At 39.6% G+C, this 18528-nt stretch overlaps 1 protein-coding gene across 2 annotated transcripts; it reads right to left on the bottom strand.

The window, feature by feature from the left end:
- Positions 1-969: 969 nt before the first annotated feature.
- Positions 970-6410, bottom strand: LOC115682057 (probable alpha,alpha-trehalose-phosphate synthase [UDP-forming] 7). Of its 2 annotated transcripts, none has more exons than XM_056319581.1 (4): positions 6008-6410; positions 3824-5892; positions 3427-3700; positions 970-1873 (listed from the first exon to the last, which is right to left on the bottom strand). In XM_056319581.1, exons 2-4 carry the CDS (start codon positions 5800-5802, stop codon positions 1550-1552), a joined length of 2577 nt encoding a protein of 858 aa, XP_056175556.1. In that variant the 5' UTR covers positions 5803-5892; positions 6008-6410; the 3' UTR covers positions 970-1549. The 2 variants fall into 2 exon arrangements, with proteins under 2 accessions (XP_056175556.1, XP_056175555.1); XM_056319580.1 differs by having other exon boundaries at positions 6139-6410.
- Between the last annotated feature and the right edge of the window lie 12118 nt (positions 6411-18528).

Raw genomic sequence — 18528 nt, 5'->3', positions numbered from 1 at the left:
ATGGATCCACCCGAGAACAGGACCGCTGGTCCGGTCCGGTTCCTGGGTGGGTCCATGGAACCGGTCCCACTAGCCAAGGACGGAGACGGAAAAACGAAGACGGAAACAGAGGTCGGAGACAATAAGGTGAGCATCGACTGAGAAGAGTGAGAGTGAGAGTGAGCGTGAGGCGAAAGTGAAAGAAATGTGTTTCTCGGCTCAATATGAGACTGTGAACGTCAAGCAAGTTAAGTTTAATTTAGGGATTTAGGATTTTTCTTTTTAAAATAAAAAAATTAAAATTAAATAAACATATTATATTATATTTATTATTATATTACCGGTCTGGCCCGAGCGGACGGGCAGTTCCACACCTAGAACCGGGAACCCGACCGATACCCACAGGTTCCCAAAAATTGGAACCGGTAACCGAACCAGTTCCTTTAGGAACCACCGGTTCCGAGCAGTTCCCTATTTTTTTGCACGTCCCTAAATTGCATTACCGTACTTCCTATACATTCCTTCCATGTTGGATCGGATGTCATTCTCTGTTCTTTCTTCCCCCGTTCGAGGAAGAACAAAAGAAAACAAGCGTTCGGTACGACAATCTTTCGAGGACACTTCCAGTTCCCAGGGCATTGTGAGTGCTCGGTTTTGGTTCATTTGAGCAGTGAAAACGTGATCTAGACAGTTTTGAGCCTACGCATGACAAAAGCTGCGCATTCATGAGCATGAAAACTGCTTACTCTTTCTTTCGTATATCAGTAGCTTCGTACATGTGAAACAGAACTCTCCAAAATTAGTCGAATGTTCTGAGCAGCCTTCGTGCACAATACCAAAACGACATTTGACGGAACTTTGTGTACATCCTCTTAGAGGCTAAGGACAAAGATGAAGCCAAGTCCTTCCTTGGCTTCGGGACTAACTTTCTTCACATAAAGAAAATTGTAACTCTACAAACAACAGCACTTCCAAAAAATTAGCCAGTCATACTGCAATGTCAACCAACAATAAAAAAATAACATGGAACAATGTTCATTGAAAATAGAGAAAAAGAAAACTTCCAACATCAGCTGTAACATTTACATGGCTCGTCAAAAATTAATTTCGACAAGTAAAAACAAGTTACTCGAGAGACACAGCAAAACAAGAAAAAAGGGTATGAGAATACAATTCCAACAACAGACGGTCTTGCATATGTATCGTCTCAAGTGTGTGCATAATCAACCGAATGGGCCAATTCAGTGCTTTCCAAGTAAATATTCAAGAAATTCCATATCCAATTCTCTAGAAATGAACCCAGAGGACATCGATACCTGGTCAGATGTTTGATGACATTCGATGTACTTAATCATCCTAAACAAGCCCTCCATGAGCAATCTTTCCATTCTCTGTGATTTGACAATTTGGAGCTGCTTAAGTTTGTGTCAGCCTCAAGAGTAATTCTTCACCATGCTTCTCTTCAACGAAGCGGGAAATGAGCATGGTAATAAAACTTGATGAGCGTGGTATCTATGTCTTGAGCTTTGAGAGAATGAATGTGTCATCTGACAAAATTTTGGGCATCACGCTACAGGGAATCTTCTTTTTCTTCTTCTGATGATGATGATGGTGAGCTTGGAACATCTGAAGCTTCTGCAAGATTTTCAAGCATCAAAACAACGTCAGATGTGTCGTCCAAATAATATTTTGCTTTACTCGGCTTCTGTCCAACAGTGCATGCAAAAACGGATGCATTCGACAACAAAGTGCCACTGGCAGTAGCACCGCCAAAAATCTCAAACATATCCTCATCAGATCTATCGTCACCGATGCATAACACGAAGTCAGCCTGTCTTCTGTTCTCGGTCATCGAAGATAATATCTTCTCTGCAACCACTCCTTTGCTTACTCCCTGCAAACCAAAATTTAAATAGTTTACCACAAGCTGAACAGATGCTCGACTTTAGACGCACAACAGGTGAAAACAGGGTCGGCCATAAGACATCCGAAGAATAAAGTGCACTCGCCCTTGTCAACAAGAAGATAAAATTTCATATAATCCTGTCTTGAAAAGTCGTCAAGCTCCTTACACTAGATGTCCAATGATTTGAACAGGATTCGTACAAATTCATGAGTAACATCTTTCTCACTATGACTATTACATCCTTAGATGTTCAACTTTCATCAGTTTGTTAGAGGAGAAAACCCACAAAAGCAACAAACAGAGCCACACAGGTTGGGACATTACGCATGCCTTTCACTACAGCTTTTGTCTGTTTGCAGGGACAAAACTATGCTCACTCGCTCGCAAGAAACGATGACCACTAGAATAAAAATCTCTCTAAATGAATTTTGAACATGGTGCCATGCAGATGGAAAGTTAAGATCATGATCCATATTTATAATACTCATTCTTACTCCCAGTACTTCCCCAACAAAAAGAAATCTCCAATTCGGACCCCAAATTTAGCGACCAATTGAAAGTGTTCAGTGGTTAAGAATTGCAATCGATTTAAATTGCAACAAATTAAACCAGCAAACTTGTAATGCAAATGATTTCATCATGGCTCTTTTTGCATTCAATGGCATAGAAGCCCTCTCGAGACATTCCACGCAGAATCACAAAAAGACAGTTTCTATCCCTAATCATATTGCCCTAAACCGAACACGTCTACTGGGAAATACAGTGCGCCCATGTTATGTTAATTGTACGTTTGACATAATGATGCAGCAAGATCAGCCTGTCAAATAGCTTTTCAGAATTTGGAAAAAAGGCTAAGTAGCACCATATGAGACAGCCTGATCATTCTTCACAAATTAAGACAGGACTTCAGACAATGTCGGAAAATTCAACACTGTACTCCTTCCTAAACAATGCCGCAACAATGATGTTAGCTTGCATAAACTAAGCTCCCCTACTTATATCAACCAAGGGATAACCTTCATTACTGCCGTTGAATAATCGCACATGAACAAGATGGTGCAGTCTTGGGCCACTCATAAGAATACGACAACCAACCTCACAAGCATAAATAGAAGACTATACATACATAGTATATTACAGACATACAAGAAATAGGCGGACAGTCTCCACCAAGCTCTATTCTTATCCAGATTTTAGGAGAACTATGTTAGCTTTCAAGGAGGGATGTAGCTGCTTATGGTTATTAAATTCAACTAAATATACACATTGTTGAATTTTCTTAGATGATGTATAGCATATCAATTCCAGAACCAATCACGTTCTTGTTTTTGTAATATATGCTTGCAAATATAAGGACATGTTATGGTAATCTCCACTGCAAATTGGAGTGAGCAAAAAGACTGGAATGAACTGCAATTAATTTATGTGGCAACTAACCCTGAGCATATTTGACACAACTGTTGATAAATGCTCTCTAAAACAAATTAAACTCGAGGAATTCATGTTCACGCATAATTAATAGCCAAAAATAAAATGAGTACCTGAGGCTTCACTTCAACAATGTATTGACCACTTTTCACAGCAACAGGTTCATTAGCCAACACGCTCTCTAGATGGTCCAACAACTCCTTTGCCTGGCTTGATCCAAAACCTGGGTCTGCATCCCGATGATGCCAAACCAAGGCACTCTCTTTCTTCTCAATGGAAGACCCATCAGTGGCCTCTGTATACAGTTGCATAACAGGTTCGGCCATCTGAATCCAGCCAAAATCATTGCTCTGTCCACAAACTTGCCAATCCTCATCTGCAGACCACCTGATATTTCATTATAAACAGGTGAGTATCAGGTGTACAAGACAAATTGTTCAGTGGGGAGGGGTTCCAATCATGAAAGAAGGGAGTAAAATTTTTAACCTAGAATCAAAAACAACATACTACCTCATAAAGTAACCATGTTCAGCAGCGATCCCAAGCTTGCTACAAGGAGAAAGCCACTCTCCCAAGGTTTTGCCCCTTCCGCTAACCACGAACACGATGTTCTTAGGATCAGCACAAAGCGTGTTGATTATTGAAATAACTTCTTGACTTGGCCTCTTGTTCATGGATGTTTGCGGCATTACGGTGCCATCATAATCTAACAATATAGCCCTACTTTTAGACCTCAAGTAAGCAGATACTATTATATCAATTGAAAGCTTCCTGAAATTGGGGTCCAGTGCCACAACTCTAAAACCAAAACTCAAACCGATTCCCCAGCAACGTCTTCTAAAATGGTCTTTGCACGTTCTTTCCAAATCCTGGTAGAAGCTTCTTGACCAATACGCCACATCATGCAAGCTAACATACTTGTAGTGCTTCTCATGGCGCAATTGCTTTTCAGGATCAGCCATTGAAATTGCCTCATTCAATGCCTCAGCAGTGGCCTCAATGTTCCATGGGTTGATACGAACAGCACCACTTAATGAAGGAGAGCATCCGATAAACTCGGACACAACAAGCATGCTCTTTTTGGGCCCAGTTGAATCTGAACAGGATCCTGAGCAACAAACTCCTTCCCTGCATACGATGTACTCATAAGGCGTGAGATTCATACCATCCCTCACGGCTGTGACCACAAGACACTCGGCAACAGTGTAATATGCGGCTCTCTCACTAAGAGAAACTGGCCTATCAATAAAGACAACTGGTTCATAACCCGGTCGACCAAAAGTTTCGTTAATTCTCTTGCAGCTGCCATGTATTTCAGCCCGTATCTCCTCAAGGTCACTTCCCTTTCCCCTAGCAGGATTAGCAATCTGCACTAAAACTGCCCTCCCCCGCCACTTTGGGTGCTGTTTTAGCATCTGCTCCATCGCCAACAACTTCAGATTGACACCTTTAAAAATGTCCATATCATCAACCCCAAGTAATACAGTCTTTCCTTCAAACTGCTGCTTCAGCTCGTCCACTCTCCACTCCTTATCTGCCAGTTTCATTACAGACTGAATCTGGCCCATGTGGATCCCAACAGGCATGATCTTTACCCCAATTGTTCTCCCATAATATTCCAAACCAATATAACCCCTTTTCGACTGATACTCCACACCCAAGATTCTACTGCAACAGGATAGAAAATGCCGAGCATAATCAAATGTGTGGAAACCAATCAGGTCAGCATTAAGAAGCGCCTTGAGTATCTCCTCCCTAACTGGAAGAGTCCTATATATCTCTGATGATGGAAAAGGGCTATGGAGAAAGAACCCCATCCTCAGCTTGATGAATTTCCTTCTCAAGAAAGTAGGCAACACCATCAAATGATAATCATGAATCCAGACATAGTCATCGTCTGGATTTATGACCTCAATCACTTTTTGCGAGAAAATCTTGTTTGCTGCAACATAAGCCTCCCACAAAGACCTATCGAACCTGCCACCATGATTGGCCGCAAAAGGGAGCATGTAGTGGAAAAGCGGCCACAAGTGTTGCTTACAAAACCCATGGTAGTACTTTGACAAGATGTCAGGTGGTAAAAATGCCGGGACACACTTGAACTTCTCTAACAAAAGCTGCGAAACATCATCCTGCTCACTAGGGTCAACATCAACCCTCAAAGAACCAACATATAAAACCTCCATATCATCGGGCAAACCATCTTTAAGCTGTAACAACAACGAGTCGTCGTCCCAACTGAAGCCCCACCCCTTATTATCAGGTCGTCGCTTAGCTTTGACGGGGAGCTGATTAGCCACGATGATTATCCGATCCTGAATAATCGTAGAAGGAACATCCGAGCTCACACTATTGGCCTGATCATCGTCGAGCTCCGATATGTCCACCGGAACAGTCATCACCCGAGGAAGCCGCTTCTTCTCGCGGGCCATCACCGGGATATTCCCCGAAGCTAGATCTAAGAGGTTCGTATACGATTTCGACAACATTTTCGAAACAATCCCAGCTCAAAGAACCTCAGGACCAACCAACCCTCCTGCTAACCCCTCTCTTCCAAGCGCCCCGAAACCCGCCGCGATCTGGAGCACACACCAATCAACACAACATCACCAACCCAGCTCAAAGAAACCTCCCATCCACACAGCAGAAAACCAAATTGAAACACGGGAGCAATAACACAGTAAAAAACAAAACCCGGAATTCTTGAACCAGCAGGCAGCGGAACTACCGGAGCCCCCAAAGAGAGCTGCAAGAAAAGCTCGAGACTTGGCGGACCCAATCTGAAGAAACAGCCAAGAAACAGAACACCCAAGAGAACAACTCACCTGGGCTGTTGACGAAACCCAGAATCCTGTCTTCCTCTCTCTCTCTCCCTCTCTCTCTCCCTCCCCTGTCTCCCCTCCCCTCTCTGTCTTCCTTGCAGAAACTGCTTTCGATCCGAAAACCGAACAAAAGAATATGAATTCCACCCACCCAAGTTACTGGATGACAAGAAATCTAGGGTTTGGTATCACCTCCAGGGTTGATCCCAATAGCAAGCACATTCACTCTCTCTCTCTCTCTCTCTCTCTCTCTCTCTCTCTCCCAAGAAGAAGAAGAAGAAGAAAAATTCTTGCTTTGTGGGATGAAAAGTGAAATAAAGAAAAGAGACAGAAGAAGAAGAGAAGAGAGAGAGAGAGAGACAAGGAAAAAAAGAAAATGGAAAATGAAAATAATAAAATAAAAGGAAGAGGATAAGGTCGGCCAGTAGGCTGCCCGGTAATGCCAACTGGCATTTTTCATTTTTTTGTATTTTTTTTTTGGCCTTTTCAATTTCACATGTATATTATATATAAATATAATATACATATACATATACATATACATATATATATATATAATTATGATTCTCGAGTCATGGACCGCAATATTGTCGTAGAATCTCCCTCTTTTCGAGTTGCGAAATCCAGACAATTTCGCCAATTTCTTTCGTTTTTTTATAAAGATTGAGTTTAAATAATTTCGGGGGAGAAAATAATAATTGTTATTTATTTTGATTAGTGGTGAATTAGAGTCAACTTAATCTTAGATTAATGGGGTTTAAATCCTCTCGTGTACGTGAAGGCCATGAAATTTGAAACCGAAAGATCGTACAATGTTGTTTCATTATTTGACTTTCTTTATTAATTACTATCATTGATTATGCTGAAAAACTTGACCCCTTCGTACGTGCTTTGATTAATCGCAGCTTGGTCCGACGTGAGTAACATAAGTCCGCGTATTTTCCTCCAATTTAGGCCACTTGGAGTTCGGGTTTAGAATTTGAGGTATCATTTTTCACTTGGTATTGAAGAATTCGAATTTGTGAACGAGATTTTCCACCAAAGAAATTCTTCTTAAAAGAATTATCGATTTATGATGCATCTGTTTCGCGAAAAATGAATGATTTGAAAAACATTTTCCTAAAAAATGATCGATTGTATCGCTTACAAAAAATGAATGAAAATAAAAAAAAAATTCATCGTTGATGAAAATGTTAAAACATAAATTGTTATTAATAATAAAAACATATTTTATTGGCTAATTATTTTAAGCAATACAAACGATCATTTTTAGGAAAATATTCTCAAAATAATTCATTTTTTAAGAAACGAACAGGATCTAATTTATTTTGATAGGAGAGTTGAAAAGCACAGACTAATTTATTTTGATAGGTGGAATCTCTCTATACATATAATAAAGTGATTGGGGTTGTTAAATGTTTTTTTTATTTTTGTAAATTTTTCATACTTTATTGTTGCTTTTCACGTAACCTAACCTCCTACCATTGGGTTTAGCTATTTTAGGAAATTAAAGAATGTGAGGACTCTTGAGGTGTCAAATGTTTTAACATCTCTTTTTCAATCTCTCTATTTTTCTTTTAAACCATTTGTATTCTTACTCTTTCTAGCGTAAAATTCCAAAATTTCTATACATTTGGAAACATTGTTTTCTGTTTATCAAAAGAAAATGGGAGCATAAATAATCCTAGGGTAATGTGGTTTTGTGAAATTATTTTCCAATTTTAAGAGTTGGGAAAAGATATTGTTTATTTTTATTGGGAAAATTGTGTGTGCCCTTATTTTCAGAGGCTAATTTCAAAAAAAAAAAAAAGTTGGCTCAAACTTTTTTTTTTGTCTTAATAAAAGCACAAACTTTTACTCGAATCCCAAATCTAGCCTCCGTGATGTGAAATTTCCAAATTGTTCAGATTTGAGATTTAAGTAAAAGTTTGTGATTTTTTATGAGACAAAAGAAGTTCGAACCAGAATTGTCACTCAACATAAAGTTTGTGCTTTTTTTTTTCGAATTAGGCCTATTTTTAAAGATAAGGGTTTTTATGCTTTCTTCTCTTTTCTTTGTCAAATAGATAAATATGTAATGGGCAATATTTTTATATTCATTTTTTATCTATAGCCAAACAAACAATCTAGTAGACCTATATAACTTATGGGTAACAATTACAAAGGCTAATAATTAGGGAAAATAGATCATTAATGTAAGTCATGCACCCACTGCGCGCACGCTCAATACTCTCCATTTCTTGTGCAAAGTCATAATGAATTAATTATAAGATTAATAAATAGAATGTTAAACATTAATTTTCTTTTTTGCTATTTGTGAATTCTTTTCTAGAAACCAACTATGAAGAAAATCTTGATATACTTTCATTAATTAAAAACAAAAATTTATTCGAAGAATAGAAAAAAGCAAATAAGAGAAAAATGAAGTTGGCCAATGCATTAAGAGGACAATTAAAGAAATTTAACCAAGTGTAGATTCAAATAGGAAGTGGAAAATTTAGATTTTTCTTTTTACCTTTATAAAAGTAGTAAGTTTTGTCTCAGTTTTTGCTTTCCCATTAAGCCACCGTCTACACATTACTTCAATATTGCAAAATACCAATTTAACTTCGAAGAGAGAAAAAGGTAAGATTGGCAACAGATAAAAAAGGGTAAAGTCTCATCCTGTAGAGCATTTTTTTTCCTCTAATCAGCTCGCACATGCACCTTTGACGGCCGCGTAGATCTTCCTCGCCAAATTTTTCATATCATGTCCGTTCCTTGTCATCATTTCCCAAAGTCAAGACCCGAATCGAACAGATAAGGAAGGCACCTGATCCCCCACATGCTCTACTTTCCAAAACCACGATATCCCATCCCGGCCGACCTAAAGTCCACTAGCTATCATACGAAAAAAGACGCGCACGAGACTTGCAATATCCGTTCATCTCTCACGATCGCAACCCATCTCTTACCTAAGTATGATCGCGCTAATCATCGAAAACTTTACCTCCATAATTAAACTTATTCACGTTTCTATCCAAATTTCATCAACATAAAACCTAAAAAGACGTCGAAACGATTTCGCCGTTTTGCGCTCGTCCCCGACACAATTTCTCAAACCGGGGCAAACCGGCAGTTCTTACCCCTGGGGCCCGCCGAACGACGACGTGGGGGGAGAGGAGGGGGGGGGGGGCGGGCGGGAAGTCTTACACGTGTCGGGAGATGCTTCGGTGCCTCCCGAACGGTGACCGTCGGATAAGGTGGGGCCCCCCGGGCCCCAACCCCACCCCCCACGGCGCCGCGTGCCCGGGGCGGGCCCCACGCGCGTCGCGGTCGCTTCCCCTTATCCCAACTCGGTGGTGGTTGGCTTTCCTCACGTGTTCCACGCCCCCCCTGGACGGACCACTCCCGCCGCGCCACGTCACCGCACCGAACCGGGGGGCCCACCCCCTCGGGCGCCGCGTGGCGGGAGCCGGCGCCGGGCTCCCGTGGTCCGCGGCGCACCCGAGCGCAACCCCCGCCCCCTTCGTGGGGGCGCACCACCCCTACCCCATCCCGGGGGCCCGGCGTGGGGCCCCCACCCGGCTCCACGTGGCGGACCGGAGGACGCGGAGGGCTTGTGGATAGGGCGGAACAAAAGCCGGGGGGAGGAGGAGGAGGATGACGTGGCCCGCGGCGCGGTGACGTCAGGCGGTGCGTCACCCCCACCCCCGGGGGTTGGTGGTACGCGAATTAATGTAACGCGCCCTTTTTTTTCTCGGTCAGCCCCCCCCCCCCCCCCTTTCAGTCCGAGCGCGCGGGGGGCGGCGAAATGCCGGTCTCACCCCCGGGGCTCCCGGGTATTTACGCCCGCGCGCGGGGCTCGAGCCGGATGGCGTGGGGATCGGGAGAGGGGGCAAAAGGGGGCACGAGGGGGAAAAAACTATATGTGGGTCTTTTTTTTTTTTTTTTTTTCGGAGTTGGACCGGATTGCTGTCTGTTTTTGACCAATCTCTTGACGAATGTGAACGTGTGCTGTCTCTACCTAATTTTTGGCCCAACTTTAGTTGGTGCGGAGTTTGTGGCGGGCGAATTAATGGAACAACATCTTCTCCTTTCTCTAATGTTTTTTTTTCTTCTTCTTGTATTTTGGGTCGAACCTTTTCCCTTCCTTTTTTCCCCGTTTAATACGGAAGAGAAATTCTCCTGGTAGTTTTCAAAGGGGGTTAATACAATAGAAAATTCTGAATCGGTGCATTTGTGATAAATTTACCCCAAGCTAATTTTTTGATCACCAAGAAGCTCAATTGGTACACCTGTGATAAATTTACCCTTAATCAGTTTCCGTTAAATTTTACCGTCGAATTGCTGAGTTGAAAGGCACGTGTCAGTTGACTGGTGTACCGATTTAGGGTTTTACCACTCAGTTTGTCACATATTTATCGATTTGTGATTTTTCATGGTATTAATCTAATTTAAACTATGGTAAATTTGTTCCATGTATACCAGTTTAGGATTTTAAATAGTAAAAAAAATAGTTTGGAGTAAATTTATCACAGGTGTACCAGTTTGAGATTTTATGTGATATTAACCCTAAAAATAATTAATAACATCAAATAAATTCTAAACATGCCCGCTAATAATATGTATATCTCTAGGAAACACATCGAGTGACTATTTAGGGGGTATGATTTATCTTCGTCAACAATAATGGCTTGATTCAAGCTATTGAATTTATAGCGTCATGATGATTGATGGATATGATTTAGGATTTTTCTTTTCGGGCTATATTTCCTTTTCGAAAGCACACGCTTTTGTCTACCAAAAGTCAAGTGCCAATTTCAAAAATATATATAAAAAGAATGTTTAGCATTTAAAACGTGTCTATAAATTTTGGTGGATGGGAATACTGTGCTCCAAAGCCCACCTCTATTTGAAGTACCTTCCACTTTTCATTTCAACGAGAAAATATTCTGAGAATAGTTGCAAATAGTCTATCAAGATCTAGATGGGTAAGGTTGAGGCTCAAGGTATATTAATTTATTATTTATATTTTACTCCACTTCTACTGGAATTTCCTATGGAATTGGGATTTGTGACTGATATAAGTTATTAAAATTACCAAAATATCTTCTTTCTTTATTATAGAGTTATCCTAAGGCTCCTTTTGTTTTGGCATTGTCCTTGGAATATGCTACAGGGCCTCCCCAACTACCGCCAGGGTACTTTCATTTTTTTTTTAATTTTTATGTTTTAGATACCGGATGATTCCTTCCATCCCCCTTGTAGGGACTAATCCTGTAAATATCCGTTCCTCGGGGACCAATCGGCAATATGCCATAATTAATTGTGTTTTTTTTTTTTTGGTATTTTACTACATTATCCCTGATCGGATGTTCAATTGGCATTTGTTTCCTTTTTCTTTCCCTGTCACTGACACAATGTCATGTGGGTGTATTCTGAGATGGCATGGTTGCCAGAAAAAAAAAAATACATGAATTTGCATCACGGGACATATGGATCCGCATTTTTCGAAACGATCCTAAAGAGTGCACGTACTTTTGCTCGAGAGATAAAATATTTGTCGGAAAAATAAAGTCTCGAGAGTAAAAGTCGTGCGATTTTTTGGGTCAGTCGAAAAATGGGGATATTTTGGTCTTGCGTGTATAAGTTGATGCATGTTTTTGTTGGCATTTGGCACACATGCCTACAAAAATACATTCAGACATACATACATAGCTGGAAAAAACATGTGTATATTGAAACGAAAAGATTGAAGAAGATATGTGTAAATTGTAAGACAAAAAATGCAACCTTGGTAGCAAATTCTTTCTCAACTTAAATCATATTGAAAACAGGATTAGTGGAGTGAGCTTTTACCATGCAACGAGTAATAAGTGCTCTCTTAGGGCATTACACGAGGAAACTACTTCTTTTTTTTTTTTTACTTTTCCAATGTTAGCATGATGGAAAATGCATTAGATACAAAATAAAATAAAATTGCAAATTTAAGCAAGGGAGGACGGCTATAGGAGGTATATAGTACAATCATTCTATACACCTACAACCGTGAAAAGGAGCATCGCAATCCTTAGACCCAACAATTGCAGCATCTTCACAGCCCCACAACACCTACGACCCCTCGTGATCAAATTATTTTTTACCCAAGTTTAAGGAGCTGCATTTTCACAATACGTATTGCCAAAGACATTGACTATAAGATATCACAAGAAGACTATCTCATAATTACATTTCTATCAAACTTACCATTATGGACTTATTACATTGGAATTGCCATTTCTTTTGGGCCATGTGGTGGACGCACCGTAGCCCACTGCCTATTATGGTCCATGTTCGCAAATCAGGGCAACTTTTGGGGCCTTTAGCAAAAATTTTCTTTACTTTTAAGGCCCAATAGAAGTCAAGGCCAAATTGGTGGGTTTCCCGATGTAGATCGTGGCATTAGTGATTGGCCAGAAAAATAAAATATATGATATGTCTTGCGGGCTTGAATAATATAACATATAAAGAGCTCGAAAACCTCATCTATACTGTTACGAAAAGTAAAGAAGATCTCCTATTTTAAGAAAATAATAATCCTTCTTTTATTTCTAGAATATCTTCAGTTAGTTACTTTACGAATATTTTGTGAATGAACAAACACGTGAATTGATAACTTTATTTTATCCATCACATGTTTTAATCTTAAAATTTGAATCTTTCAAACAACCTTGTCGGACAATGTTCAAATCATGAAGTATTATTATTCTCTTTCCACAAATATGCGGACAATTCTTTCATGCTGCGTCAATAATTTCGTTTCATAACTTATAATGCAAATATTTTGCAATATGGAACTTTTTTAAAACCTTTTAAATGTCAAATCTTTTACATCCACGCTATATGATTTTCTTCGGATAGAATCAAACGTACTGGAGGAAAGGGAACATTTTGGATTGTTCTTTTGTGGGGCTCAATTCAATTTAGATATAATTGTTTTCATAAGATTTGATTACCTTGGTATTGTAAAATGAGTTTAGTCAATGAATTCTAAAGTAAAAATGTCTTCAATGTGCACCTACGAATTGTCTTTAAACAATGTTAAGCGTGTTGCATGATTTGCAGGTTGATATGGAAATTATGCAATGAACTAACTTTTTTCAGACATAAAGCTCAATGTGGGAACAAGTGAGGAGAGCCACAGGGAGTAGATATGACTATCTAGATATGACTATCTAACTTAACTTATTAGGTGAAAGCATTGTTAAATCTATATTATTTTAACCTTCCCTCTCAGATGCATGGTAAGATTGGCCTTCTTAAATGTTGGAAGTGTGAAAATTGATTATAAACGGATATATGAGTGAAAAGTCCGCAGAGATTCGGACACTGACTTACCTGTTTTACGTACAAACTTGTGTAATTATCTTCGATTTTTCTTAATATTATTTAAGTTATTAGATAAAAGTGTAAGTTAATGCTTTAGTGTAATGATAAATGTTGATCTCCATTAAAGGTGACACTCGAACCTTGAGTTAATGATCAGAGGAACAAATTTGTGTGTAAGGATAGGGGCACACGACACAAGTTCGCTTCTCACGCCAATAAATTCATGTTTGAGCTTTAATATGGGTTTTGATTTATGTATAATCTGAGCCACGAAGTTAGGTTTAACCGTTCTTATTTAAGGTAGGCTTCGTGTTAAAAACAATAACGTGCTTATGACTGAAAATAGATGGTAATGTCATACAAACAAAGAAAGCTCCATATAAGGATAACAAGGAGTTGTGATTGAATTCCAGTCTAAAATCTATTGTTCATTTATCCAAAACAACATTACCAAGCTTGTCCACTTTTTTTTACAGGCATACAAAAAGAGGAGGCAAGGGGAGACCGGCTTTAGCATTTGCTTCTGAGGGTAACCATATATGTGTCTCAAACATGTTACAATGTATTCTGGTTGAGCCACAGTTACTTAGTATACCTATTGATATTCGAGCCCACTACCATGGCTCTACTGGAGTGCTAGATGTCCAAAAACCAATTCATCAATGTAAGAATCACATACTATTATTGCAAACGGTTCGAACTTGAGACTTCATGGATGACAATAGAAGTCCCCGTATCGCTTAGGCTAACATCGCCAGTGGTCCTATTCTTTTTCTGTCAACTCTCCCTAAGAAGTCCACAGAATGGAAGGACTTAGACTGCTGACTAACCATGAGGCATTAAAGTTTGGACTTTACATTGCAATCAGATTTTATGCATATGATGAAAGGGCAATGTTTTCCTCCAATCTGGTTGAAGGAAACTTCCTCTAACCACCCTTCTTTGATTGATGTGTTATAGGTTTTGGACTTTACCCATATTTATATTTAGCTAATTTTGCATGTGGTTGATGTCCACAACTTGTAATTCCCCAATCAGGGTGGCGGTCGAAGAAAAATATAGCCCGTGACGAAATATAGAGTATTTAAGTTTACTTAGTCTCACCCAAAAAAGAAAGAAAGAAGTTGATGCTATACAATGAACTATGGTACAAGTGGATATTTAAACAAAATTATATGAAAAACCTTATTTTCAAGTATCCAATAAGAAACTAGTTATGACATCACATTATAAACTACTCTTAATGAGACTACTTGGTTTTTTGTCTGACTGATGTTTCTAGAGATTCGACCGCCATAATGAACATATTTCACCCTTGATATTATTAGTTATTACCCGTGTAATGTTTTCGATCCACTACTTCTGGACCTGTCATTACATCAAAAGTTCTATTATCTGCAACATCACTCTTCATATATAATAAAGACCAATCATTACATAGTGACGTTGAAGGGGAAAGATCACAACTTTATTCATGTTATATATAGTAGCTAGTCAACTACGCTCTTCTTAACATATAACGTTGACACATCTAAGATGTTCTAATCCCCACCATAAAAAAAAAACCAGAAAATTATCCCCAAAGTTACTAGTTGAAGTGAAGATGCAGAAAAAAGAGCAGTTGAAATAATACTAGAGAGAGCTATAACTAATGGCCCAAACCAGCGCTCGGAATGGAATGCAAGACTTGGTTGGGCCTCATGACGTGTCTGGCAAACAGCTTACGGTCGACCGGTGAGGCGTGACCCTTATCGGTTGGGGCCGAGCCGGGGACATCGCCCTTGGGAAGGGCACTGAAGATCAAGCTTAACTCTATAAATGGCACTTCCTTCTTCTGCTTCTCTTCCTTTGTTTCCAAAAGCTTCCTGGCTTCAGTACTCGAAGCAAATGTAGCGAAAACGATCATCAAGATCATGAGTAGCACCATGCTAAACCGAGCCATGAGAGAGAGAGAGAGAGAGAGAGAGAGAGAGAGAGAGAGAGAGAGAGAGAGAGAGAGAGAGAGAGAGAGAGAGAGAGAGAGAGAGAGAGAGAGAGAGAGAGAGAGAGAGAGAGATGTTGCTAGGTTTGAGAGCAGCTATGAAGACAAGGTTGTATGGAGGGTTTTGTACTGGGTGTGTTGGGCCATCTATATGTATTTATATACACCACCTAATGGAAGACTTGTTTAGAAAAGGGATTTTGTTAGAAACCATATCAATGGCAAAATAAATAAATAAAAACATATATGCTATGTCCATATTGCATCACTTGGAAGACACATGCGCTTTTCAAGAAATATAGTCGCTATTCAAATTGTTATAATCATTGATATATGTCGTTTAAAAGTTTCCTAGAAAAATAAAAAATAAAAAGCTACATGATACTAGTTTTATGAGGACCATGTGGAAAATCATCTTGTAATTAAAGAAGATTAACAAGTTGCTTAATGAGAATAAGTATGTTTTTGGAAACTCTTTTCGATCATTATTGTATTTTCTGAATGATTATGCCCATGCTCGTTGAGTAATTCTACTATGGAGGATACGATGGAATAGAATATCAGGATTTTAATTCCAAATCAACAACTAACTCCACCAAGGATTTGGCTACAACTCCAACTTCAAGATCAGATGATGATCCACATGAACTATCACTTGCCATTTTGTACCCTGAAGACATGATCTGCTTGCATGTATGCTTGCGATAATACACAAGATATTAACGAAAATTGCAGTAATTACACGGTATAACGAGGTTTTGTTTAATCAACGTATCCTTCAGTTTTACGTCAAAATATTAAGTATATGTCTGTTTGTTATAATTGTGACCATGCTGTAAATCTGTTGTGTTGCAGTTGTGCTGTAAGTGTTGTAATTTGTGTGTTTGACAATATAAATATTCTAACATTGTAGAACCTTAACATTAAGTGAAGCCCGATGTAAGCTATTGGAGCTACGAGGTTCAGCGGGGGTACCCCAACTTTCTTCTGTGGGAAAAACTTGTTCCCAAGTCTTAAGTGTCTTTTGTCCCAACCTCACCCGAGGGATTTGGCCACCTTTAGACTTGCCATTAGACTTTGCTTATGTTGCGTTCCATTTGTCAAACAGTGGATGACATGGCCAATAGCAACCGGCACGTCGCCAACAACATAGTGGAGGCTCGGCTTAACTTAAACGACGCCGTGCCCTTCATTTACTTAAAAAGATGACGTCATACGAGGTAAGTTTTCATGTGATGGGATTGACCCCCCAAATCAAAGCCCTAACATCCTCCCTTTTGACTAACCGATTTTTGGCTCCCAAGAACCCTAGTCCTAAAGCTCCAATTTGAGTCTCTCTCAAGAGCGCACAAGTGCACAATCTAATACGAAACCCTAACTTGATGACGTCATTTTCTTTAGAAGAGGGGATGACGTTGTTCTTGTTTGATGGGTTTGACCCCCCAAATCAAATCCCTAACATCCTCCCACGTCGCTGTGGGGCTTTAGATTAGGGCTCTTGGGAGCCAAGAAATCAAATGCTACGTAAGCGAAGTCCAACGACGAGTCTAACGGTAGCCACATTTGTCCATTGAGTGAAATTTGGGGCCTTTTTTTTGAGAAACTTTAAAGTTCGGGATAAATTTATCTCACGAATGAAAGTTGAGACCTTTTTTGCTAAAAAGACCGATTTTGTGGCTGCGAGGAGTTTGTGAAGCACTTTATAAAAGCCGTAATACCCCTTTCTGCAACTGTAACTCCTGCAAAAAGGTTGCACCAAGGAGGCTAGACATGACTACCTAGTAATAATGGTCTCAAAAAGTCTTGGATAATATCAGTCATCAGTCCTTTGCCCTCCTAAGTTTTCCCTGTATCGTTGTTTTCCCTAAGGAGAAAGAATACTCTCTGTTTCTTTTACATCTTGGTGATCCTGAGGTCCGGATTTGTGATCGAGATGGAGCCTTTTAAGGACCTGCTTAGATCCAGACTGACTAGTAATAATGGTCTCAAAAAGTCTAGGATAATATCAGTCACCAGGGCAACCCAGTATTTCCAAGTCTAGCACGGAAGCTGAGTAGACGTCCCTCGCTTTACTATGCAACTGAAATAAACTTGGCTTTGCTCGAACTTACCCGCTGAGGGAGTAGCCCAAATGTGGATTTGTTTGCACTGGATAGGGTAAACCTACATGTGTCTTGAGTCTGATATTCCACGCACATAATGTCAGCACATTGCATTGGAAACGCAGGTACTCAAACTCGCACCGAGCGTATAAGATTCGTCTATCACTTCGTTCGGGGGAAGGTCGTCAATGACCAACTTGGCATCTTTTATATTGCTACACAAAGAGCCAAATTGCCTTTCCATTCACCTGGGATCCTTCGACTGGTCATTTTTACTTCATTATTGAAAGCCAAGTTGGTCATGATCTGGATGGACATGTTTGTTGGGTTCTAATGGACGATATGATGGACCAAAATCTCAAGATCTCAATTCCAAATCAACATCTAGAACTCCTCCATGAACAATCGCCGGTCATTTTTCTTTATTTTGCATAAGGGATAATGACATAAATAGTCCATGAACTTTCATTCAATATCCAATATGATCCCTTAATTTTTAATTTATTTATTATGGTCCTTGAACTTTAACCCAATGTGTAATATAGTCGTTGAACTTTTTAATTTGTTCAATATGGTGTCCAGACTTTTGGTACATATTCAAGTTAGTCCTTGGATTATGACAAAAATTTCAATGTCATCCTTCTATTAATTCAAGTTCTGGGACAATATAGAAAATTTTCATATAGTCCAGGGACCAAATTGAACATGTATCAAAAGTTCAGAGACCATATTGAATAAATTGAAAGATTAGGAACGACGTTGCACACTAGACTTAAGTTTGGGGACCACATTGAACAAATTAAAAGTTTAGGGACCATATTGTATATCGGGCCAAAGTTCAATGACCATTTGTGTCATTTTCTTTTTGAATAACTACATATACATTTCATCAATGAAAAATTCAGCTAGGAGTTACTTGTCCAAGACCCGAAAGGGAGGGATTATATGCACTAGCCTTCT

This window comes from Syzygium oleosum, unplaced genomic scaffold (genome assembly GCF_021117445.2).
Source record: "Syzygium oleosum isolate NSW1041296 unplaced genomic scaffold, Sole_v2.1 Sole_v2.18, whole genome shotgun sequence".
Taxonomy (NCBI): Eukaryota; Viridiplantae; Streptophyta; class Magnoliopsida; order Myrtales; family Myrtaceae; genus Syzygium; species Syzygium oleosum.
This window is presented reverse-complemented; position numbering and strand designations above follow the sequence as displayed.